The sequence below is a fragment of the Ochotona curzoniae genome, unplaced genomic scaffold (assembly GCF_017591425.1).
Source record: "Ochotona curzoniae isolate NIBS_2020 unplaced genomic scaffold, NIBS_Ocur_1.0 scaffold_4701, whole genome shotgun sequence".
In the NCBI taxonomy this organism is placed as follows: Eukaryota; Metazoa; Chordata; class Mammalia; order Lagomorpha; family Ochotonidae; genus Ochotona; species Ochotona curzoniae.
In genome coordinates this window covers 42350160-42376882 of record NW_024467122.1, presented here as the reverse complement: position 1 = coordinate 42376882, position 26723 = coordinate 42350160, and the positions used below count along the sequence as shown (strand labels likewise).

Sequence of the window (26723 nt, the reverse complement as noted above, 5' to 3'; positions counted from 1 at the left end):
GATAGGAATGTGTAATCCATCAGTTTATTGTAATAAAATTGGAAAAGATTCACGTGACATGATGGGATTAAAGAAATGTTCAACATAACAGAAATATCAAAATATGATGGTGGATGTTAAAGTAGCAGAACAGGTAGTAACAGGCATCATCATTGTGTCATTAATTTCAAATCATCCTCTATGGTTATAGTCACAGAGAAAGGAACTCACTTTTCACTTATTGATCAGAAAACTTACGGAACTGAATAGAAGTGTTAAAGACTTTTCATCTGAAGGAACACAAAATTTCCCTTTTTGGACAGGAAAATGCTTCCCAGTCCAGAGTAACAGGTCAGTGTGGCTAAATTATCATTTTCGTAATCTGAGACCCTGAACTACATGTTGAAATTAATATGCCAATACTGCAGTCTCTTCATGGCATTTTTAATTTCTTTGTTTCTTAGAGTGTAAATGGCTGGATTTAGGAGAGGTGTTATAACTGCATAGAATACAGCAAGGAACTTGTCCACCCATGTGATGTTGACTGGCCATAGATAAATGAAGATACAGGGTCCAAAGAATAATACCACCACAGTGATGTGGGCAGTACAGGTGGAGAGAGCCTTGGATGCCCCGTCCTTTGACTGAAGAGTGACAGTAAAAAGAATATGAGAGTAAGAGATCAGGAGCAGAATGAAGCATATGGTTGCCAGTACCCCACTGTCTGCATTTATCAGCATTTCTAGAATATAGGTATCCATGCAGGCCAGCTTGATCACTAATGGGATATCACAGAAAAAGCTATCCAACTCCCTTGGTCCACAGAAGGGAAGCTTAACAATAATAAGTAGTTGGCTTATTGAATGAACAAAGCCAATAACCCATGATGTAATTACTAATCCAATACACATGTGTCTGTTCATGACACTGGTGTAATGGAGAGGCTTGCAAATAGCTACGTAACGATCATATGCCATTGACACGAGCAGTACCATCTCACCCCCTCCAAAGAAGTGTCCAAAGAAAATCTGACACATGCATCCTCCAAAGGAGATTGTCTTGTTTTCCTTGAGAAAGTCTGTGATCATTTTTGGAGTAGTGACTGAGGAAAGACAGAAGTCAATGAATGAGAGATTGGCTAACAGAAAGTACATTGGAGAATGGAGATGAAAGTCAATAATGATTACGATCACGATAAAGATATTTCCTAAAATTGTGGTTAGATAAAGTGAAGAAAATATTAAAAGGAGGAAGGCCTGGAGCTCCCAGGATTCACATAAGCCAAGAATAATGAATTCAGACACCACAGACTGGTTTGCTCGTTCCATTTAGTCCACTTCCAAATTCCTCTGAAGCAAAAGTCTTGGCATCAGATTTTCTGAGAAAAGAGAACAAAATCAACAGGGTTTCTTAGATACTATTAATGAAAGTGACTAGTAGTATAATCACATTGGAAATAAATTTGTCACTTATCTTGTGAATTTTAACGCTGACACATTGTAGGGTCCAGACATTCCAACCTCATTAATATCCCAAGATATATGTAAACACACAGAGGGAGAAATTTGCATTAATTCACATTAACAAAGCCATAAAATGTTACTCTAAAGCAAACAGAAAGTATAGCAATACCAAGCAATGTAGGTGATACAGAAGTGTCTTAGTAAAACATAACAATGAAGAAATGTTCAAATGTTTCATTCAGCTTTGATTGTATTGCTACAGAAAAATTACCTTACATACACTTGTGTAAATGATGAAATGCAAGAGAAAGTGAGAGCTGTTAATAGCATCAAATAACAGGACAATTGTAGTAGGCATGAAGATGAGCACAAAAGCATTTGAGCACACTCTGATTTCAGCTTTCTCTTTGTATGGCATCAACACATTATCACAGATACAATGTGTTATCGAATGAAACAAACACACACAAGGTGAACCTAAAAAAAATGATGAAAGTATTGAGAATGAGGGGTCCTTCTGTACTGTGGACCTGGGATGAAATACCCCTTATTACAAAGACCTTTGCAAAGGAATATATAGTAGGAAAACAGTTCCAATGTCTAAGTTAAAAATATTACGAGTACACATTTGGCACAGCAGTTAAGATACTGCCTTGAACACTCATATATCTCATATTGGAGTGTCCTGATATGAATTGCAGCTTTGCTTTGGATTCAAGCCTACTATTAAAGCACACTCTGCAGGCAGCAGGTGACTGCTCAAATGACTGAATTCCTGCCTACCACATGAGAGACCCAGTTTGAGTTCTTGGTTCTTGGATTTGGGCTGACCTAGCCCTCTCTGTGGCAGGAAGTTAGTGAGTGAAGCAATGAATGGGGAATTTCTGTCTCTTTTTACCTTTGAAATAAGTGAAAATAAATTTTAGAATCTATTAGAAGATATTTACTACATTGTTGAAGATCAGTAATATTAATGAATTCATAACTATCTAATGAATGAAAACAAAGGTGATATCACAAGTCTTGATGAAAATGGTAAAAGTTATTTTGACCATGAACATAGTTAACTAACTGCAACCAGATAAACCAGTTAAGAAGAAGGTAACTAATCATCTTTAAAAGAATACATGTCAGGGCTGCTGCAGTGGCTAAACAGGCTAATCCTCTTCCTTCATCGCACTGGTATCTCATTTGGGCTTTGTTTCTAGTCCTAGCTGATCTACTTACAATACAGCTCTCTGCTTATGGCCTTAGAAATCATGAGGATGACTGAAGTACTGGGGTCTCTGTACCCAACTGAGATACCCAGAAAAGGCTCCTGGCTCCTGGCTTCTCATCAGCTTAGCTCAAAAAAAGAATAAATGTGAGGCCTGGCATGATAGCCTAGCAGCTGAGGTTCTTGCCTTGAAAGTGCTGGAATCCCATATGGGCACTGGTTCTATTCTGGTGGTCCTGCTTCCCATCCAGTTCCCTGCTTGTGGCCTGGGAAAGCAGTCCAGGACAGCCCAAAGCCTTTGAATTCTGCAGCCATGTGGAAGACCGAGAAGAGGCTCCTGGCTTCAGATCGGGTGTGTCTGGCTGCTGTGGTCACTTGGGGAGTGAATCATCAGACAGAAGATCTTTCTCCCTATCTCTCCTCCTCTCTGTATATCTGCCTTTCCAACAACAATAAATAAATCTTTAAAAAAGGAATAAATACCATGTGTTTGTTAAATTTTCATGAACACTAAGAGATATTCTCTGATCATGAAACTTAAATCTTATAAAACTTGTGTGAATTTATTCTAAGTCCAAGGCATAGCACAATCACAAGTGAATCCTGGTATTCCTGAGTATAGATACATTAAGGAATTTGCTCACTTTACTGTATTTGAAAGCTCATTTTTCTAGAGGTGATCCAGGACTGTTGAATACACAATCTGGTACTGAATTGCAACTAAAACATAAGATGACTTTTGAGAAACTAAAATCTAAAAAACTCTGCATGGATTAACATGAACTGAAGTCTGTGGCAAAAACTGGGGGAAGAACTGTGAATTGAGATATTTGAAAAAAAGAGTTTCGTGCTGGAAATGAGAAAACCCTTGCTACATCTGACTCTAGCTACATGTTTGCAGAATTAGATAATTGTAGCATCTCCATAGGGAATCATTTGTGCTTATCTTTCCTGTCTTTGATATGGCAAAGAACACATGATCAATGGCAGAGAAGAATTCTTTTCCAATGTTGGGGTAAATGACAGATACGAACTAGTGATTCTTTAGATGCAAGTTACAGCAGCTGTCTCTAATCCACTCCTATTTGTGATTCAACCTAGCTCCTTTAAAGACCTAACTCTGTCACACTGGATAATACATATATGCTCTGCTTGCTTCATTTGCTTTCTTTATTTCAATTTGTATACCTACTCCCTCCTACCCATCTTTCTCCTGTGTCTTCCCTTCCCCTTCTTCCCTTTCCTTCTCCTTAGCCCCTTTGTCCTCTGTTTCTCCCTCTACAACCTGTTCTCAAAGCCTTTGTCACATGATATCACTTATTGCTACTTCCTGATTACTCTTTACAGATATTCATATCTCTTCATCATAGCTAAGAATCAACAAAAATATTTTTGTATTTTTCATTTTTCTATATACTTTAATCAATTTTTATAATTATAATATCAATTAGTTTAATTTTACAACTGAAGAAGACAATTTGGTGAAAGGTATAAGTCCAACATAGCAGTTAATCACACATCTACTAGAATCAGGGTCCAGACCAATGTTGTTCAGACCAATGTTGTTAGTTTGATTGAGAATAGATGTGATTTCCACAAATAATTAAAAAATAGTAAAGCCTTCACTATGAATATATGGTCTAGGAAAAAGTAATTGATAAAAGAAAAAAGTACAAATGACCAAACAGGTGTATAAAAATATACTTGTATCTACAATAATACTATTGCTTTGGTGATAATGGCTCCCATTTTCCCACTTACATAGTTTATGTTTCATTGTTGTATATTGCAGAAATTGTTATTGATATACAGAAGTGTGGTCAGATACCAGGGATGGAAATAAAAACAAAATTAGTATGTATTAGATATAGTAGGGGGCTTTATTTCCTTTTAGTCAAATCAACAGGAGTTTATTGAACATTTTTTTCCTGCGTTCATTATTCTCTACTGGGAAGTTCAGATGAAAATTTGATAGATTCTGAATGTTGTACATTATACCAGAGTAACAAAATCCTATCCCTGTCTTCTCATCTTTTTACTTTGTTTAAAGTTATATTACTTTAGTTTAATTACAGAAGAAAGATTATTACTACCATAGCAATCCACATGCATAGCAATATTCATAATATAGTTATAATTAATTTTAAGGATGCCTGAAGTGTGAGAGATAGACATTCAGATTCCAAGAGTATGTGTAAAAGCCAGATGGCTTAACGCCACATTTGCGAGCATGAGGAGGTTCATTATTCATCTTCATCTTCAGTTTTCTGGTTTATTGTTTGTTGGATATTTTAATTCATGTACAGTTCAACAAGTATATTTTGGATCTGTGATTCTAACTCAGCACTGTGTTATGCTTTGCGGGGTAACAGAAATGACATATAAGATTTTATATGCCAATAATTTTTTTAAAATAAAAAATCTCTCTGGAAGTAGCAAAAATAAAAAAGAAATACTGACTGAAGCAAATAACAATTTAGGAAAATTAATATGAAAAAGAGACCATGCTTATGTTTAGTTTTTGAACTGCTGATTTTAAGATCCTTTGAAAACCAGTCTCTGCAGTTTTGTCTTTCTGGTTATCTTCCACACACCAGAAATGTTCACTTGCATTCTGTAGTCTTCTTTAGAACCCTGTGAAGTGGTCTTACTGTGAGTTGGACTCTCAGGGTAGCCAGTCAGCAGTGGCAGAGCTGAGACGTAGCATGATTATTGCTAGAATACATCCCAATATTCTTTTCTCCAGTATTCCTCCCTCTCTGATGTTAGCCTGCGTTGCTTACAGTTCAGTTTCAAGAGCACAGTTTCATTTCCATGTAAGCACTAAGAGTTAAAGCCTTTGAGAGCTTATGCTCTGTATTTTCTATCTAGTTTCTTCTTGCTCTTATCAACAATCAACTTTCTCTTATTGGGAAATTTCTGTTCATTACAGTTACATGTTAGTATTCAAAATAGTCCCTTCATGTAAAAACACCAATCGCTGAATCCATGAGAGCAATTCTTCCTGAACTATGTCATCTAAGAATGTGCAAGACCATAAAGAAAGCATTCCTTTGATGCTTATGAAGCCCCAAAGCTCCATGATGTAGCTAGTAGGAAAAAGACCCTTGATATTCATGAGAAGTGGAGAGTACTTCACAATGATGCCAATGAGTGTGTGTGGAAACAGCATCACCACATTTTTGAAATTGTCTTAAATATTATAGGTGAAGGAAAATAAGAAACAAGAATTCTAAATAGACTGCATCTTACCAGAGAGACATTGTACTGAGTAGAGATTTTTCATGGATAAAGCATTGTCCACATTCTAACTAGAGTCTGAAATGAAACTCATTGCTATCAAAGTTATCAGAACCAGATAATAATACTTTTCCTGCTGTGGCTGTTGTTCATTGGAGCATGAGGCGTGGGTCCATCTGGAGAATGATTCCACAGGCAGGAACTGTTCAAGCTTCTTTTATTATGTTCCTCTGGGACTTTGTAGTTTTCAGTGTTTCTCTGGAATGAGAATATCACCCAAGAGTGTGTCTTGCCATAGTCACAGAGAAGTGGGGTGAATAAAATTATGAAGTTTCTGATGGTGAAAATTAAGCACAGTTTGAGAACAAGCATCTCTTTCAGAATTTTAAAAAAGGAAAATCTGGTTCTGCAACTGAGATGCCAATTCACATCCCAACAGAATCCAGATGGCTTCTTTGAGTGACATCAGATGCCCAGTAGTGAGCAACCCATGACAAGACAAAAAGCCTTGAACTATTGTGTGGTTTTAATGGAGAATGGAAAAAACCTCAGGGTCTTGACAGTTTCCAAATCAAACCATGTTCTAGGTTTGAACATGTTAAGTAAAGATGCATTTGTCAATACCTTTCCAAATAATAGAGAAAATATTGCAAGTCTGCTTTTCATTTTCAAATTGTCATGTAAATTCACTTTTACGGTCAAGACTCTATCACTTTAGAATGCTTGAAAAGATACATAAAATTCAATAATCATGGGCAAACATGTTAATAACATGTATGGTTTTAAATGTACGCATTATGGAATGCTGTTTCAGTATCCAATTGAACCTATTGTTCAATCTCATTTAAAAACAGTTATTGTTCAAAAGTAAAGAGATTTGGGATGGGTTCTTGAGGTTTGAGAAGATAATGAGGGACACAAATGGGATTATTGTAGTTGGAATTCACCAATTGGATTAGTGATGGGTCCATTGACTATCTAAAATGAAAAACAAGTAAATAAAAGGTCCTAGGTATCAAAACACAGCCTAGAAAAATTTCTGTGTAGAAGTATAAGTTACCTGTATTTGGGCATGCAAACTTCAAATAAAATGAGAAATAAACCATTGAGATCCCATTTTGTGGATATTCTGGACAATATGAGATTAACATTTATTGAAATATGGTAACTGCTCTGAAAAAAAATCCGTGTAATGTGAAGAGAGGTTTCAGTACATGCCTTTACATCAGCTCCATGTATGCTTGTCCAGGAAGTTGGCTGTGAAGGTAGTGCTTCCTTCTAGTCATTCCCTTCTGTCCTACTTCTTCAAGAACTTTTACCAAACAGACATTCTACTACTTCTGAGTAATGAGAGACTGCACTTGTCCTAAATAGTTGCATAAACTTTATGGTCACTTCCTTTTTGTCTGTATTCAAGCATGCATGCATCATGTGTTTCAGGTTTATCAAGAAGAGATAAGACTAGAGGAGTCATAACTTCGATTATATACCTGCTCAGTTGTAGAAGAGCTTCGTATTGCCCAGTTAAGAAGTGTCAGGGAATTGATAATTCAGTAGTGCTTGCTCAAAACTGAAAGCCTCGGGCATGCTGATCTGGGAAAACAAGCCATTATTTAGTAAGGGTCACTGGATTTACAATTTTCCTGAAGTGGTTTCAGTGAAGTAGATGAAGCAGTTTTGAAGGTTTGTGCAATATGGACTCAGGACATTTGGTAAATCAATATTGCCAATGCTACATTGATAAACTCTCTTAACAGATACTTTACATCTGTTAACTGATAGTAACAACTATTAAACTTCTCCCTATGTAATAGATAATAACAGCTAATAATAATATGGCAGGTCTTATTATAACTAAATGATTACTGTAACTATCTTGAACATTACTTTATAATAATATTACCTTATAATAATATAAGACAGATCTTATTCTAACTAAATGATTGCTTTAACTATCTTGAACATTACTGGGATAGTGAATTAGCTATCACAGTGTGGATATTAAGAAACAAGTGGCTAGATCCAGAAGTACTGGGATGTTCCTGGCCAATGGACCAGCCACACTATGCGGCCATGATGATGAAAACATAAAATAATATTGTGATGAGGCAGATCAACTAGCAAAGACAAGACAAATGAGGCATGATAGCTACAACACATAAGCATACTCCAATAACTTGAAGAATTTCCTTCAGGATTTCTAGCATTCATGAAATATTTCTGGTGCTTGGCAAATCATAGCAGTAGGCAGAGATCCTGGAAGCAGAGATCATTATTGCAAAAATGGGTAAACAGGATTACATCAAGCTTCTGCAGCCAATGGAAACAGTCAACAACGTGAAAAGGCATCTAATAGAAAGGGAGAAAATACTGGCAAGTTTCCAGTGATTAAGGATTAAATATACAGAATGCATAGAGAGATCAAGAAACTGAACAACAGTAAGATAAATAGTTCAGTTCAAAGGATGTGAACAGGCAATTTTCAAAGCATGAAATACAAATTGACAACAGACACATAAAAAATGCTCAAGATCATTAGCCATTAGGGAAATGTAAACAATAACAACAGCAATAAGTTATCACAATATGGTTTTATCTTATCAATTTATAATGGCTATCATCTGAAAACCAAAGCTTCTTTAAAAAATTGTTACCTAATAATTCATTTATTTCTTTTATTTTAATCAATCAATTAATTACTTTTTATTGGAAGGGAAGATCTATAGAGAGGGGAGACAGAGAGTAAGATCCTCCATCTGCTGGTTCACTCTCCAAGTGGTCGCAATAGCTGGGACTGAGCTGATCTGGAGCCAGGAACCAGGAGCTTCTTCTGGATCTCCCATGCGGATGCAGGGTCCAAAGGTTTTGGACCATTCTCTACTGCTTTCTCAGGCCAATAGCAAGTAGCTGGATGGCGAGTGGAGTAGCTGGTAAACAAACTGGCACTCATATGTGATCCTGGTGCTTGAAGGTGGAGGATTAGCCAATTGGGTCATCACACTGAACCCTTAATAATTCATTTAGTACAAGAATATGTAAAATGGGTAAAAATTCAGAATAAAATGATAACCTTCATAGATTTGAAGGAATTTATCATATAAAATAATTTTATTGTTTAAGTAAATCTTCCAGGGTCAACAATGATAATTAGTAGAAGGAAACCATTTAAACTTAAACAGCCTGGATCAGAGAATTTGTGCCCCTAGACATGATATTGTGAAGAAAAAGATAAAAGAGTAGTAATGAGACTAAGTAATGTATGTAGGATTGCTCTGAGAGCCACTAACTGCAATACTGAAATATATTAAAATCCCAGAAAGATCCTAAATAACTGAAATCATCTTGAGCTAACAGATAAAGCAGGAACCTTACACTATCAAACTTGAACATGTATTCTAAAGCTGTGAAAACATCACTGTATGGTTGAAACTATATATTCTGGATTCATATTCTGCACACACCTCTGTACACACACACACACACACACACTCTCAATAGAACAGAAGAACAGAGACTATATATATCTCATATCTTCCTTACGTACATAGAACAGAGACCATTGCATCTACAACAATTGATCATTGACAAAATTCTGAAGGACATGATTTGGATAAAGGACAGTCTTTTAAAAATGGTATTGGGTAAACAAATCTCAACATACAGAAGAATGAAAGTAGAGCCCTCTCTCTACAAAGAAAAATCTACATGTAAGACCAGGATCCTTGAAAGTACCAGACCGTAACACGGAAAACATTTAATATGTTGGAATGGACAAGATTTTTGGGTTAGACTATAAAATTATAGGAAACAAAAACAACAAAAATAGAAAATGGAATTTCATTACATTAAAAAACTTCTGGAGATAAAGGGAAACAATTACCAGACTAAAGAGTCAACCTAAAAATGGCAAAATATTTTCAAATCATTTGTCTGATAAAGCATTAATATGCAGAAGTGTACGAAACTAACCACCAAGGCAAAAAAAAATTTAAAATGGACAATAGATCTAAAAAGATATCTTTCTAGAAGATATGCAAATGACCAACAAACTCATAAAAAAGAAGCAAAGCAACTACTAGGGAAATGAAAGTAAAACCACAATGAAATATCAACCTATTTCTGTTAAATCAGGTATTATGAAAAAGACAAAAGATAACAAAAATTGACAATGATGTGGAGAAAAGAATCCTTGGACACTGTCGGTGTGCATGCAAATTAGCACAACCATGTGGAAAACAGTGTGGAGATTCTGCAAAAAACTGAAGAACTTCCACTATGGTTCACTGATCCCTCTGATTGGCATATATTCAAAGGTACTGAAGTAACTGTTAAGGAAACCTCTACTCTGTTTACTGCAGAACTGGTCACAACCTGCAGGAAATGGGAACCACCTAAGTATCCATCCACTGGTGGATGGTTGAAGAAAATGAGATCATATGTACACAAATACTACTCACTCACGGAAAAGGTAACAGCTTGTGGTTAAAACAGCATGGATGAAACTGGAGGTCAATATGTTGACTGAAATAAGGCCAGCACAGATAGGCAATTATCATGTGATCTCACTCATATGTGGAGACCAAGAAAGGAAGTCTCTTAGAAGTTAAAATGTTAAGTGTAGCCACCAGAGGCTGGGAAGAATGGGGGAAGGAACTTATTTAGGAAAGCTGACAGATAGGTACTAGTAAGATGTGCAAAAATGACGTCAGTGGTCCAACCATCTAAATGTAAGTGCTGAGGCTGCTAGGAGAAAAGTAACTGAGAAATAGGAATGATCATGGATTTGAAAATGACTTTGTATAGATAACACCAACACATAGCAGTTAAATTGATACTTAAACTATCCAAATAAAAACAGTGTTTAATAAAAGACACTATATAAAAAAGAGAAAAGACAGCCTACAGGATGGAAAGGAATATTTGCAGCAACATGTCTAATAAAGGTATTACATCTAGAAAACTTTAGGATGTTTTAGAACTCAAGAATAAAAATGTAAATATTGAATTACATATGGGTGTTTCTCCACAGAAGATATTTGTGCATGTGTATGCACATATATGCATATATGGTTATTTAGCATATGAAATGATGCTCAATAGTGTTAGTCATGAGGGCAATGAAATAAAATATCACAATGCTATTCAAACACATTGAATAACCCTTTTCAAAACAGAGAAAAAACCCGTCCAAAACGGAAAACAACAAAAAAAGAAAACAGAAATTAAAATCTTTCTGCACTGCTAGAGTAAATGAAATACACATAATGAAAAATCAATCTGAAATTTCTTGAAAAAATTTTTTTAAAAAAAGATTTATTTTATTTTTATTGAAAAGGCAGACATACAGAGAGGAGAGACAGAGAGGAAGATCTTCCGCTCGATGATTCACTCCCCAAGTGAGTGCAACGGCCGGTGCTGTGCCAATCCAAAGCCAGGAACCTCTTCCGGGTCTCCCACGTGAGTGCAGGGTCCCAAAGCTTCGGGCCGTCCTTGACTGCTTTCCCAGGCCACAGGCAGGGAGCTGGAAGAGAAGCGGGGCTGCTGGGATTAGAACCAGCGCCCATATGGGATCCCGGGCGGGCATGGAAGACCTGGAAGAAGTTCCTGGTTCCTTGCTTTGGATCGGCACAGCACCGGCCGTACGGTCACTTGGGGAGTGAATCATCGGAGGGAAGATCTTCCTCTCTGTCTCTTCTCCTCTCTGTACATCTGCCTTTCCAATAAAAATAAATACATCTTAAAAAAAAAGCAGGGGTAATGTATCCATTCAGCGGAATATTATTCAACCATACAAAGGGAACTGATAAAACGAGCAGTGTGGATGAATGCTTTTTACCACACGTAAAAGAGAACCAGACACTAAAGTTTACACACTATTTTGATTTCAGTCAAATGAAATATCAAGGTAGATGCATTCTTAGGGTCATAAAAAAGAGTTGTAAATTTCAAAGGCTAGGGAGAGAAAGAACTGGGGCATGACTACTGAGTGGGTAAGGGGTAGTGATGCAAAAATCTTAGAATTTCATGAAGGTGATAGTTGAAAAATATTACGAATGCACTAAATAAAACTGAACTGAATAATATCCTTAAAACCTTGTGAAGATCAACTTGTTATGTGAAATCTAACTTGATAGAAGAAATAATGTTAAAAACAACAAAAAAGAGGAGATATAGTATGATAATATGAGTTAAGCTTTTAGTCATTCTAAAAACCTTGGGTCGGCACCTTTTCCCCCAAGATGATTAATTCAGTTTCAATTTTCTCTTCCTTTGATATTATGTAAAATATACTTTTAGTTTAAAAGAATAGATTACTATTAACCTACTAATTTTTCTCTGATAATAAGCCTTTAGTTTTGGTATCATGTACAATTTAGACTAAAATTCAGTATAATGGAAATAGTTAATGGTGATTAAAGTAGCAAAAATACATTTTACTAAACGATATGTTGAAATTGAGCTCTTTTTTAAAGATTTATTTATTTTAATTGGAAAGTTAGATGTACAGGGAGGAAGAGAGACAGCGAGATCTTCTGTCTACTGATTCAGGAAATGGCTAGAGCTGAGCTGATGCAAAGCCAGGATCTAAGAGCCTCTTCCTGGTCTCCCATGCAGGTGCAGGGTCCCAAGGCTTTGATCTGTCTGAATGCTTTCCCAGGCCTCAATCAGGGAGCTGGATGGGAAGTGGAGCAGCCGGGATTAGAACCGGTGTCCATATGGTGTGAGCAGATGAGGACTTTAGCCACTAGGCCATGTAGGGCCCTGAAATTGAGGTCTCATACATATAATATTCAATACCTATGGCTAAGGATGTGAGACATTTATTCTACTTGTGTTTTTCATTTTCTAAAGATCATTTAGTCCATTCAATGTCAACCATTATTAAGTGAAAAGACCCCTGGATTGAATTCATGGTTGGGAACAAGAATTGCTAATAATGTTAAATGAGTCACAACTTCATTTCCTCATTTTCTATGGCAGAATATTGCATTTCCAGTCTTTCCTAGTATAAATAAAAACACAGCAAAAAGGTTCAGAAGAGTTAAAAACTAACCAGCCTTATGAACTCTTATCTCTAACTCACTGCAATCATTAAGAGGCTGAATGTTCTTGTGGTTACAACTATGGACTTTGAAACCAGAAAGTAACTGGGTATAAATATTTGGTAGTATAGTATTCTTTACCAATATATGTGATTATCATATCAAAGTAGGATTAAATATCTATAAATGAGAAAAATGTTTCCCTGCATGTTATATTATCATGCATTCTAAACAATTCCATTAGGCTTTTGTTTAATAAGCCTGTTATTAGCTCTTTCTTACTTTTTACTAATATTGATGTAAATTGTTTTGCCAGTAGATAATAAAATATCAGAAGTTGATTTTCTCTGTCAACATGCTGCTGTTCTGGTTTATGAGACATAGTTTTTCATTTGAAAAACTTCCAATTTTCATTTCTCAACAACAGTTCCATATTTTTGTCTTGGAGAACATGTAATTCAGAAGTATTATTCCCATGGTACATAACCTGGGGACTCAGTTTGTCGGCCATGGGCTTTCCTCCAAACCTGTTGGTAGGTTGTTTGTTAGTGATGGAGCTGCTGTGAGATGTGTTAGCAATGTAGCATCAAAAAGAGAAGCATCACTTGTAGATTCAGTAACATTGACAATACTGCTTTCTGGTGTCCTCTGTGTGAGTTTGTGTGTGTGTGTGTGTTCAGGTAAGTGGAGAATAGAATCAAATAGAAGAGCTTATTAAATTTTTATCAATAATTATGAATTGCATAATACCTGTACCACAATATTCTCTGCCTGGTTCCATTTCAATTTCCTTTTCAACAAGCATTTCCCGGACATCCACCCACGTAAATATTTTCCCCCAGATGTTGGGATTTTCATTGCTCCATATGCTAGAAATGGGCAGTAGACAAGCTTTCAGAACGTTGTTATTGTGCTGCATGTCCTGGGGCAGAAGCACTAGGGATTGTAAGTAGTGAGTAGGCGAGAGAACCCCAGGAAATGTGCAAGTTGTACCCAAAGTTGCTTCCTTTGGAAGCTTAAAAAAATGTTCCTAAGTAAAGGTTTTACTTATTTATCCATATTTTTCATGATATAGTTCCATGAATCCTTATGCTAGTCCTTCTGGCACGCTTCTATCCTTCCCTATATTCTCCCCTCCCTGCTTCTCTACGTCCCTTTTTTCTCTGGTCTTCTTCATTTGGCTTCATTTACCTGTGTAGTAGTCACAATCAGCTGGAGAAGAAATGAGTTACCTGTGGACACTTCAGTTTTGTGGAATCAAGATGTTGATCTTTTAATGAATGATAATGTTCTGATTCACTAATAACAATCCTATTGGATTGTATTAGATGAAGAAATTTTTATTAACAAGAATTTTTAGTTTTAGTATATGTGCTGCCGAAGCAAGCACTAACAAGAATTTTTAAACAGTTGGGCTAAAAGAAGGGAAATACAGAAGAACTATTCATTTTCTTTCAGGAGAAAAGGTCAGTATTTGCATCTTTTTTTGATTTTAAAACATTTTTGTTCATTTTGCACCGTAGGATACAGATTGACTTTCCATTTTTGCCCACAGCATGTTTAAAAAGCACACATTTGCACTTTCAAATTATTTAGGAGGAGATTTGGCTATAGGTCCTTCGCGGATCTCATCCATTGCCATTCACCTTCAGCATTGCTCTGTTCTCTCTTAGGTATTTCTGTCCAGCGTCCTTGTTTCAGGACCTTGTAGAATCACCCGTGTGGTATTTCTTTGAAGCTAAAGCATCTGTTCAATGACTGTAACCCTCAGATGTTCAATCCTGTATGTGTCCTGAATACCCTTCACATCAATTCTTGTCTTTAATGTTCATAGTGCACCTGCTGGTCTCTGCTGCTCCTCTGTTGAGCAGGTACATCAGGAACCCAGTGGCATGGCAGGTGGGGAGTGACAACTCAATCACACAGCGGTGAAGGTCTGAAGGAAAATTTCGTGATTGAGTACAGCAGTGGAGAACCATAGTACTCAAGTTAGTTATGACATAGGATTAATGCCATTTGGTCAAGAAAATGGAAAGCAATCTAGACATTCTGTTAAAGTAACCTATGAGCAAAATTTGTAAAGATGTTAATATACTGACAAATCCTTGGAATGGATATTTTATTCAATTTTTATGTCATGGTACTAATATTATAAACCATAATATTCAATTCATATGTGGAATAATCATTTATAATGTGTGGGTGATTGAAGGTAAAGCAATCTAGAAAATTTCTTCAAGAAAAATAGCAGATTGAACTTGATAAAATTGATGACCTATTCTGATCCACTGCAAAAATTAATATAGTTCAATTAGTAAATCTATATAAGTGTGATTAAGAATTTATTGATAAGAAATAGAACCAACTTTCTTTTTCAGACATATTTTAAAAAATGGGTTTCCTGCAGATTTTATATTGCAAACTCTCTTTGTTCGAGTGTACTCTATTATATTTTCCATATATAGATTTTAATTTATAAATGAGATTCAACTTGTGATCAATATGTATTTTAATTATTTATTATGACTATTAATGCCATTTATTATTTTTCTTTTTATGTGAATAATTGGTTTAATCTTTAGTTTATCTATTTTTGATCTGCAGGTTAAAAATTTTAAGGAAGGATAATTGGAATAAGTAACATTTTTCATCTATGTGGTCTACTTTAAATATCCCCTTCTGAAGAGGGATACTAATTTTCATGAACATTATCAGCTCATTTGAATGTCTATGTGTATAGCCTCATTTACAATAACATTGACATTTTGTTAGGTTGTCAATGTATTTGAAGCACCACATATTTCATATTTATAGCCCTTTGATTACTAGTATGAGGTTTACTTTTCATATGATTATTAGACCTTTGGGAATGCACCTTTTATAATGTCTTTATAATTGATTTATCATACTTCTTTCCTATATCTGTAGGGAAAATTTATAGCATATTAAGTATTTAATTTTTATCTTGTATTTTAACGGTTACTTTATAAGATGTTTAGACATTTTTTATAATTTGTATATTTCTGCATAAAGTAACTATATATATCTACAAATGTGAGCACTATCTTTGTAGCTACCTTTGTAGAATTATTTCTAGCTTAATATTTTGGACATTATCCATGTTTTATTTAATTATGTGTAAACTTAGGAGGAAATGCTTAGCTTTGCAACTTAATTTTTGTATGGGCATTCCTATACTTTCCTTCTTTAAAAAAATTAACACTTAAAAAAATTCATTTGAGAGTTATTTACGTCAAGAGGCAAACATCACTGTTTTCTTGTTTTACTGATAAGTGTTTATCCTGTTCACTTGATTAAGTTCTTCCTGAAAAGGTGGTGTAGGCTTTCTTTACTCCATTCTTTATATTGTGACTATTTTGAAAGAAAAAACTATCAAGCTAATGTCGTTAGCCTTTCAGTGAGTAATATTCTCATCATACCCTAGGTCTGACCTTGCAATCCAGCCTGCTGTTAGCTGCTCATTGCTGGCCCATTGGCCTTTCTGTTTCAGGGTGTTAAGTCAATTCCAAAATCTGTACTGGTCAGTTTGCTTATCAATTTGTCACTCCCCTTAGTGGAAAGACATAAATTGCATCATTACTATAGCACTCACTTATCCCCCTTGATTTAGGACTGTGGTTGAATGACTATACTATTGTAACATACAGGGGAAATTATTTGGTGGAAGGGTGAGGGGAATGAGACAAAAGGGAGGTTGAGAGGAAGATCCCTGAGCTTATGGAACTGCATCAGTAAAAATAAAAGTCTGTGTATAACAAAATAATCATTCTAGTTAAAAACATAAGTTATCAAAATATATCTGCATTTTTTACCATGTGCTTGGCATTGCTCAAAGTCAGAATCAATCTTTTACCTCAAAACTTCACATGGTTCCTGGCACATTTTAGATGATTGCTAGTGAATTTAATGGATAATTTGTGCATGACTTTTTACAACACTTTCTGTTCCTGTGAGATTTTTAACAAGAATTTATAAATGATTGAAATCTACTTCTTTCAGTATTGTTTATAATAAATTCCTTCTGCTATAATTTTGGTTTTGGTCTCTTAGGTAACATCAGACAAGGCCAATGAATGCAGTAAATTACACTGAGGTTTCTGAATTTGTGTTCCTGGGACTATCTACTTCCAGTCCTGCACAGCATTTCTTTCTTGCCTTCTCCACAGTGTCTTACATCGTAATCGTTCTGGGGAATCTCCTGGTTGTGTTTGCAGTGATACTTGAGCCTCATTTACATTCTCCCATGTACTTCCTTTTAGGAAACCTCTCATTGATTGATTTATGTCTTTCAACATTAACAGTCCCTAAGATGCTTTCTGACCTTTACTCTGGGAACAATACCATTTCATTCCAGGGATGTGTCACACAGATATTTGCCCTGCACGTTCTGGGTGGGTCTGAGATGGTGCTACTGATAGCCATGGCCCTGGACAGATATGTGGCCATATGCAAACCCCTCCACTACCTGACCATCATGAACCCACGGATGTGCACTCTGCTTCTGTCTGGAGCTTGGGTTATTGGTCTCCTTCACTCGGTGGCCCAGTTGGCTTTTGTTGTCCATTTGCCATTTTGTGGTCCTAATGAGATTGATAGCTTTTACTGTGACCTTCCTCAGTTTATCAGACTTGCCTGTGCAGACACGAACAGAATGGAGTTCATGGTAACTGCCAACAGTGGGTTCATTTCCACCGGCACTTTCTTCTTACTGATGATCTCCTATATTTTCATCCTGGTCACTGTAAGGAAACATTCGTCAGGTGGTTTGTCCAAGGCCCTCTCAACGCTTTCAGCTCACATCATTGTGGTGGTTTTGTTTTTTGGGCCATGCATCTTTGTCTACATGCGGCCATTTCCTACAGTGTCAGTGGATAAGTTTCTTGCCATATTGGACTTTATGATTACACCTATCCTGAATCCTGCCATATACACACTGAGGAATAAAGATATGAAGAAGGCAATGAAGAGACTGAGTAGTCAAGTATTAAGTCTGAGAAAAATCTCCTAAACAACTTGGAAGTTGTGAAGTGCGGTGTACTGAAAGTTATCTTGTAAACACCCGTGTTTAAGAGTCATGCTGTCTGGAGATAACTAATACTCCTTAGCCCATCAGTTCAAAAACATGTGGCAGTTCATTCCAACTCAGTAACCAAAAGTGTAACTAAATACTTCTTTGCGTTCAATGACTTTTATGTAGTTGTGTGACTTTAAAATATTGAAAACGTACTTCTTTCCTTTGTTCCACATTTTGATTTCTTCACTGAATAAATAGAATAGTTTTAAATTGCAGCCTTCAGTGCCATGCTTTGCAGTTAGTTTTGGTACATGTGGTTACATATTTTCAGCTGTCACAATGTTGCAAAATATTAGAGTAAGGAGAATGATGGGTTCTATAAACAGATAAATTTTTGGCAAGCAATATCTTTCACATTGTAGTCTGATAGGTTTGTCATGTTGTTTCCTTATTTTAAGCTATTATTCATTTTAATAACTGAACTCAGTTACATGATTAAAAGTTTTGCATGTCTTTGAGGTGATCAATTTAAAATGATGCTAGAAACTGATACACTACAAACATACAAAATGAACACTTAGACCAAAAAGTCCCTGATTATTCAGGAGCAAGTATATACAATGAAGAATACTTAGATGGCTGATGTTTTCCAAGGTTTTTGAAATATGGACCTAAGCTGCCACTGATTCTGGTCAAAGACAGACAAAACTACTATGTGTGGGGATATAATGCAACATGCATCCCTGCTTTCAGATGAAAGATGGATTCCCAATGAAACTGTTGGACAAGTGTAGACAATGGGATGCTGAACTGTGTGACTTTGTACCAGCAATGTTGGGGGTACACTTAAATAAGAGAGTGATGGAATTACAATTCCTTATGAAGATTATACCACTGTAGTAAAATGGGGGAAAATCAGTTGGGGGTTGGGAGTTTGGGAGGAAATCGCAGTCTATATGAAATTGTAGCACATAATTCAAAAAAAATTATTAAAAAAAACATATGGTAAAGTTCCATCCTAACTTACAGGTCTTTATACTTGCAGATCAATATAGGAAAAGAGCACCCTGAGTCAGAAACCCAAAATCCCAAAACAGCAATGATGAAGACAATTGGGCTTAAAACCAAAAACTGCCTTAACACAGCACTAGATATGAAAGGAAAAAAATCATTTCAGAAAGGAAGGATCAATTACAAGATTGCCCAAAGGAATGCAATGGTCCATGTTGTAATAAGGCCTAAGCTTTGAAAAGAACCAAGAAATTTGGACCTAATTAAAGCAGAGGTAAAATGGATCGAGGGTGAAAGTTGCATAGAAGCAGGGAAATAAATAATTTTAAAGTGAGGCAATTTAATAAAACTATTATTTAAACTTTTATTATTGGGAACAAAATGGAAGAAATCAATCAAAGTCTGCATATTCAAGCAAATTGAAATATACTTGCAAAAATTTGAGAAATTGACCTCAGTGGGTCAATTACAAGATCTATTCTAATAAAATTATTAGATATTTAAAACAAATCTTTTGAGGCTTCTAGAAAATTTTTAAATATCCAGATTAGAGAGAAAATCAAGTTCACATCTGATTTTCTGATAATAATATACGGAAAACAAGAAATAATGAAACCACATTACAGGAGATTCCAACAAATATGATGAGGGATAAAATTTCACATACAGTTAATATTTTTTGCATGTATTCCAGGATTATAAAAAAGACTTTCAAGTGTGCAAGCTCCTGTGGAAGCACCATGTAAGGAGTCCATTATAGGACAAGCCAATTCTTACCGAGTTATTTAGAAAAATCGCAAACCGGTGGTCAGAATTTAATTAGACAAACCAAATGCATCTGAACATAAAAAACAGTTTAACTGCTAATTGGCAAATAGAACACATCAAATCTTTTGTTATTACTTATTTATATTGGAAACGTAGGAGAGATAGAGAAAAAAATCTCCCATCTGCTTGTTCACTTCCCAAGTGGTGTTAATGGTTGGAGCTGAGTTAACCTGAAGCCAGGAGCTTCTTCCAGGTCTCCAGCATGAGTCCAGGGTGTCAAGGCTTTGAGCCATCTTCTACTGCTTTCCAAGGCCACAAGCACAGAGCTGGGAGTGGAGCAGCTGGACATGAACTGGCACTCATATGGGATCTCAGCACTTGCAAGGTGAGGATTTAGCCATTGAGCTGTTGCACTATCCCTGAACACATCAAATTTTTCAATAGGAAGCACAGAAAAGCATGTTGATTTACCAATCAGTAATAAGTATGTGCTGGAAGATATTTAGAAAAAGATCTGGTAACTAAAATCATGCAAACGTATTGTGTGTGTGTGTGTTCTAAATGGGAACCAAGGGCAATACAGAAAGGCAAATACTTACAAAGATTTAAATGAAACTATGAAAATAATAGCTAAAAATATGGTAAATATTGCATGACATGTGCATAATATTTACTGCCAATATTGCCACTCCAAGCATGATGATATTTCTCCAGAGTCCATTTGCTGACATAGTCTACCCTAAGTCTCTGTTTGCCCAGATATTCACTGCCAACACTTGGTTGGGGGTACTTAATCAATTTGTTCTGTCTTCCATCCTCTGTTGTGGTACCAGGTATCCTGTGCAGACCCAAAGCTTTGCAATATCCTCCATGTCTAATGGAAATGCTGTAACTGCTCCATCTAAGCTACTGAGGCGGTCCAACTCTGGCACATGCATTCAATGGTCAGACCACTGAACCTGCAAATCTCTCCATGGTTGGAGTTCTGAGTCCAGCTATTCAGTAGAGGGAATCACCATAGAAATTTCATCTGTTGTGATCCCAGATCTGATTCTTGCATGTTTGCCAGTACAGGGTCTAGTACAGTGTATCACCCCAGTTGTTTCCATGTCTTTGCTATTGTAGACTGTGCTGCTGTAAATACAGGATTACAGATCCTCTTCTCGTATGCAGATTTCATTTCCTTTGGGTGTATTCCTAGGAGTGAGATAGCTGGGTCATATGGCTGGTTTATTTGCAGTTCTCTAAGCACTCTCCATACTGATTTCCATAGTGGTTGTGCTAGCCTGCACTCCCACCAACAGTGAAGGAGGGAAACCTTCTCCCCACATGCATGCCAGCAGGTGTTGTTAGCAGAGTTCCGAATGTAGATCAGTCTCACTGGAGTCAGGTGGAACCTCGATGTGGTTTTCATTTTTATCTCCCTGATGGTTAGGAGCCTGAGCATCTGAGCATCTTTTTGTATGTCATTTAGCCTCTTGAATCTGTTCTTTTGAAATATGTCAGTTTATTTCCTTTGCCCATTTCTTCAAACTTTTTTTTTTTTTTTACTGTCCCTGGTTTTCTGAAACTCTTTGTGAACCCTGGATATTCCTCTATCATTTGTGTAGTGTTCAAAGATTTTCTCCCATTCTGTTGGCTTCTTCTTCACTTTGTTAATTGTTTCCTTTGCTGTACAGAAGCTTTCTAGTTTGCCGTAGTCCCATTAGTTTATTTTGTCTTTAACTGCCTGTGTTTTTGGCATCTCTTCTAATAAGTCTTTCCTCACTTCTATTTCTTTGAGAGAGCTTCCTATGTTTTCCTTTAATAGTTTGATGGTTTCTGGGTGTAGATTAGGTCCCTGATCAATTAAGAGCTGATTTTTGTATAGTGTGACATCATCAAAATGTCCGTATTAGCAAAGTAATATACATATTCAATGCAATCCCAACCAAAATCCCAACAACATTCTTCTCAGAAATAGAAAAGAAGATACAAAAGTTCATCCAGAAAAACAAGAGACCACAAATAGCTAAAACTATCCTGAAGAATAAAAATGAAGCAGGAGAAATTACAATTCCAGACCACAACACATGCTACAAGGCAGTGGTCTTCAAAATGGTCTGGTACTGGTAAAGAAACAGAGAAGAAAACCAATGGAACAGAATAGAAACACCAGAGGGAGCCCCCACATGAATAACCAACTGATGTTTGACAAGAAAACTGATAACAATCCAGGGAAAAGCCTGGTCTCTTCAACAAATGCTGTTGGGACAATTGGATAGCAGCTTGCAGAATTAAGAAGCAAAACCCTCACCTGACATCATTCTATTTTAAAGATTTAGTATTTTGCTTATAACTATGAGCATTTTTATTGACTTTTTCTTATTTTGTGCACAGTGTTCATGTCTTTGCTTAAACTGAGATTATTATTACCTAACACATTGATTTTCATCTTCAGATATTAATATGTAAGAATTAAATTTTGGGGTCTGAAAATGTGATTGCTTTTGTGTGAATTGTGCACTTTGGTATACGATTAGAAAGATCTTTCTCACATAAAGAATTGCTAAATTTATTTGTACTTTTTTGGTTTTCCATTTATTTTTTTATTTTCAAAAGATCTACTTGAAAGGTAGAGTTACACAGAGAGCAATGGGGGAGAGAGAAAAAGAGAGAAAAAGAGATATATATAGAGAGATCCTATATTCACTGGTTTGCTCCCTATATGGCTGTTATAGCCAAGGTGGGGCTCGCTGAAATCAGGAGTGTGGGATTTCATTTGGTTCCCCTACATGGGTGGCAGGGGCCCAAGCACTGTGCTTCCTTTAACTCCTTTCCTAAGCAATTAGAATGGAAATGGATTGGAAGTAGAGCAACTGTGAGTAGAACTAGCACTCATGGGATTCTGGAATTGCAGGAGGAAGATTTAACTCGCTACACCACAACCCCATCCCCTCTTTTTCTATTTATTTAATTTTTTAAAAATTTAACTATCCACTTAAAATCATTTTATTACATTTCTAAGTTAAAAAATCAAATTCATTTTTGTCAATTTTGTTCGGTGTCAGCACCATGTATTGACAAATTTATTCCATGTGGACAATACGGAACCACGGCTAATCTCTCTACTGGATTATTTTATTACATTCATCACTTTGAAGATATTAAGCATTTGTGAAAGCACAACTATGGTTATTCCACTTTTGTGCCTCAGTGACATTCTATGCTGTAGGATTCTACCTTGATGACAGTTGTACTGGAATCTCCTGGTTGTGTTTGCAGAGATACTTGAGCCTCATTTACATTCCTCCATGTACTTCCTTTTGGCAAATTTTTAGGAAACCTCTCATTGATTGATTTATGTCTTTCAACATTAACCTTTACTCTGGGAACAATACCATTTCATTCCAGGGATGTGTCACACAGATATTTGCCCTGCACGTTCTGGGTGGGTCTGAGATGGTGCTACTGATAGCCATGGCCCTGGACAGATATGTGGCCATATGCAAACCCCTCCACTACCTGACCATCATGAACCCACGGATGTGCACTCTGCTTTTGTCTGGAGCTTGGGTTATTGGTCTCCTTCACTCGGTGGCCCAGTTGGCTTTTGTTGTCCATTTGCCATTTTGTGGTCCTAATGAGATTGATAGCTTTTACTGTGACCTTCTTCAGTTTATCAGACTTGCCTGTGCAGACACGAACAGAATGGAATTCATGGTAACTGCCAACAGTGGGTTCATTTCCACCGGCACTTTCTTCTTACTGATGATCTCCTATATTTTCATCCTGGTCACTGTAAGGAAACATTCGTCAGGTGGTTTGTCCAAGGCCCTCTCAGCACACATTGCTGTGGTAAATGGTGTTCTTTGGACCTTGCATTTCAGTTTATGTGTGGCCATTTCCCATAATGTTGGCAAATAAGTTTCTTGCCATTTTATGATCATGATTTTAACTTTATGATTATGCTTATCCTCAGTCCTGCCACCTATCCCTTGAGGAATAAAGATATGAAGAAGGCAATGAAGAGACTGAGTAATTAAGTCCTGAGTTTGAGGAACAACTAAATAATATATGAAAGTGCAAGTCATTCAGTGAATTTTCAAGCTGCTCTAATATCATGGATGATTTTATATTCACATAAATTCAAGAATAAGATGACAGCCATACAAATTGTTTGTTATATTCACCATCATATGGATCAAGTATATGACTTGAATATAGAAGGCCTGGAAATCTTAAATATTTATAGGTGATCTTGGATATTTATAATCAAAATTTGTAATTTGTGACATATTTCAATCTTTGTTTTAAAATTATGTTATATTCCTTATGACATTACAATACAGCTAGTACACATTGTGTGTGTTATTTATTTTTAGTTGCCCACACGTTACTTTTAAAGTTTATCAGAGTACCAAAGCCACATAGTCATAATCAATGCAAATAATTTATTCTATGAACAGATTGAAAGATTTATAACAAAATGAGTGCTCATTGCCATACTTTACATGCACAATCTTTTGTTTCTATTATAAATAATTAATTTCTTTGAAAGAAAGCATCCATAGGTTCCACATTGAGTTACCCGTGTTCATTATTTATAATTTGTGTTGTACAATATTTTAAACTGTCAGTATAAATAATGATTTACATTTTAAACTTTTTGCCGAGTTAACTTTTTTATATTACTCAGAATGGACTATTGGTTATGATGTTACTTTGAATTATTGCTTTAATGCTATTTGCACAATTTTGTTAAGTGAGGAATAGTCTCATGGTGCATCCATAGAAATGTGGTGCAAAAACGTACATTGCTCAACGTGTGGCCTCAGATCTTGAGTCATCTATGTTGAAAGTAGTAACTTAGAGGTAATTGACTGCCCAGAATAACTTGCAGTTTATCTTAATTTCCTATAGCATTTTTTTTTTGCTTGCTAAAAAGAGAAGAAATGCAATCCAAAGCCAACAGACCTTAACATTGTAAGAATGACAAGGAAAAAATTTGTGAACATGTAATTAAGTATAATAGTGAGAAGAATTTCTTCTGCTACTTCATCTTTATTCCAAAGTGTATGGGATGAAGAGAGCCAAACAGGTATCTTCAATATACCATTCTGTACTCGATAGATCAGCTTCTCCTGGGTGATTGCATATGCATTCAGACCACTGAATGCAGTGGTCTTGACACTGTTGCTTCGTTTGTGTTGACATAAGACAAAATTCCTGGTCAGCAGAAATTTGCTACCTAATAATGTAATGGTAAATTAGGCGTTATTTAAACTCACGAATGGTGATTTAGCCTGAAGGTACATATGGTTAGGAAAAGATGTGCATATTAAGAGTACACATTTCTATCTTGTTTCCCGGGGAAAGAGCCCTTCCGCACAGGAAAAAAACATTTTTATTAAATTGAAAATGAGAATGGGCTATGGTGATTTGTGTTTTCACTTAATGTTATTAAAAACACAGAAGATAATTTTGATGAAATGTCCATAAACAAGCGTCATTACTGTTTGGACTTTAGAGAAACATTTCACATTTTCCTAGTTGATTGGAAATGTCAAAATTCACTGACTTAAAACTAACCCTATTTCTACATATTAAGCTAGGAAAAAAGGTACTCATAAAGCAAGCCCTCTGAATTATCAATTATTTTATAAGAACAATATACAGAAAATTTGAATCTCACATGCTGGGATCTAAGTATTAATATGCACTATGATTCCATGTAATAGTTTCTAAATCTATTCATAGCATATTGCATATCTTTATTTCTCAAGGTATAGATGCCTGGATTTAAGAGAGGTGTAATAACTGAATAGAACACAGCAAGAAATTTGTCCACCCAGGTGATACTGAGTGGCCATACATAGATAAAGATACAGGGTCCAAAGAAGAGCATCACTACTGTGATGTGAGCGGTGCAGGTAGAGAGGGCCTTGGATGCACCAGTTTTAGAGCTTTTGTAGACAGTGAGAAGAATATATGTGTAGGATATCAGCAATAGAATAAAGCAGGTCATAGCCAGAACTCCACTGTCACCATTCATTAAAATCTCCAAGTTAGAGGAATCCATGCAAGCCAGCTTGAGCACCAGTGGTATATCGCAGAAGAAGCTGTCTATTTCCTTTGGGCCACAGAAAGGCAGCTGCACAATTACAGCCATTTGGCTCAAGGCATGCACAAAGCCAATGGTCCAGGAAATCACTACCAACCCAGTGCACTTTTGCAGGCTCATAATGGTAGTGTAATGGAGTGGTTTACAGATGGCCACGTAGCGGTCGTAGGCCATTACTACAAGAAGCACCATCTCGCCTCCTCCAACAAAATGCACAAACAGGACCTGGCACATGCAGCCTCCAAAGGAAATGGTCTTTTCCTCCCTGAGGAAGTCTGTGATCATCTTAGGAGTGGTGACCGAGGAAAGCCACATGTCGACGAAGGACAGATTGGCCAGCAGGAAGTACATGGGGGAATGGAGATGTGAGTCAGTGATGATTAAGATGACGATGAAAACATTTCCAGACACGATGAGCAGATAAAGCATCAAAAATATCACAAAGAGTAAAACTTGAGTGTTCCATGACTGGCAAAGTCCCAGAAGCACGAATTCTGACACTGTAGACTGATTTCTTAAATCCATTTAGTGTGTTCTTTAAAATAACCTAGAAATAAAGATTTAGAGTTTTGCACTGAAAGCTGCATCTAAGAGAGAGAGAGAGAAAAATAAATGGGAAGAGAAACATGGAATACCAACATATAGTATTATGCTCCAAAGAGATGTTAATTGCTTAAGACTAATTTTTCTAGAAATAGAACTTAAGGCGGGAATGTTAATAAAGTGACTGAGACTTTAGGAAAAAGGAGTGAGGAAAGCAGGTTAAAGGCTGAAAAAAACCCAAAATTTTGTCAGGAAATTAGCTTCAGTTCTGAATCCAGTAAAAATGTGGTGAAGTACCACCAACATTACATTAAATTACAAA

The 26723-nt window shown here is 36.2% G+C and overlaps 3 protein-coding genes and 1 pseudogene across 3 annotated transcripts; 2 read left to right on the top strand and 2 right to left on the bottom strand.

Moving 5' to 3' along the window:
• Positions 1 to 374: 374 nt before the first annotated feature.
• Positions 375 to 1307, bottom strand: LOC121148364 (olfactory receptor 4F4-like). Its single transcript, XM_040968425.1, has one exon. The coding sequence runs from the start codon at positions 1305 to 1307 to the stop codon at positions 375 to 377; it is 933 nt and encodes a 310-aa protein (XP_040824359.1).
• A 15724-nt stretch (positions 1308 to 17031) lies between these two features.
• LOC121148944 (olfactory receptor 4F15-like) lies at positions 17032 to 17970 on the top strand. Its single transcript, XM_040969325.1, has one exon. The coding sequence runs from the start codon at positions 17032 to 17034 to the stop codon at positions 17968 to 17970; it is 939 nt and encodes a 312-aa protein (XP_040825259.1).
• Positions 17971 to 22462: 4492 nt separating this feature from the next.
• LOC121148363 lies at positions 22463 to 23780 on the top strand (annotated as a pseudogene).
• A 1676-nt stretch (positions 23781 to 25456) lies between these two features.
• On the bottom strand, positions 25457 to 26383 carry LOC121148839 (olfactory receptor 4K14-like). Its single transcript, XM_040969173.1, has one exon. The coding sequence runs from the start codon at positions 26381 to 26383 to the stop codon at positions 25457 to 25459; it is 927 nt and encodes a 308-aa protein (XP_040825107.1).
• Positions 26384 to 26723: the final 340 nt, after the last annotated feature.

Excerpts from the sequence above, each read along its gene's own strand:
- LOC121148364 (XM_040968425.1), bottom strand. The coding sequence starts at position 1,307 with ATGGAACGAGCAAACCAGTCTGTGGTGTCTGAATTCATTATTCTTGGC.
- LOC121148944 (XM_040969325.1), top strand. The coding sequence starts at position 17,032 with ATGAATGCAGTAAATTACACTGAGGTTTCTGAATTTGTGTTCCTGGGA.
- LOC121148839 (XM_040969173.1), bottom strand. The coding sequence starts at position 26,383 with ATGGATTTAAGAAATCAGTCTACAGTGTCAGAATTCGTGCTTCTGGGA.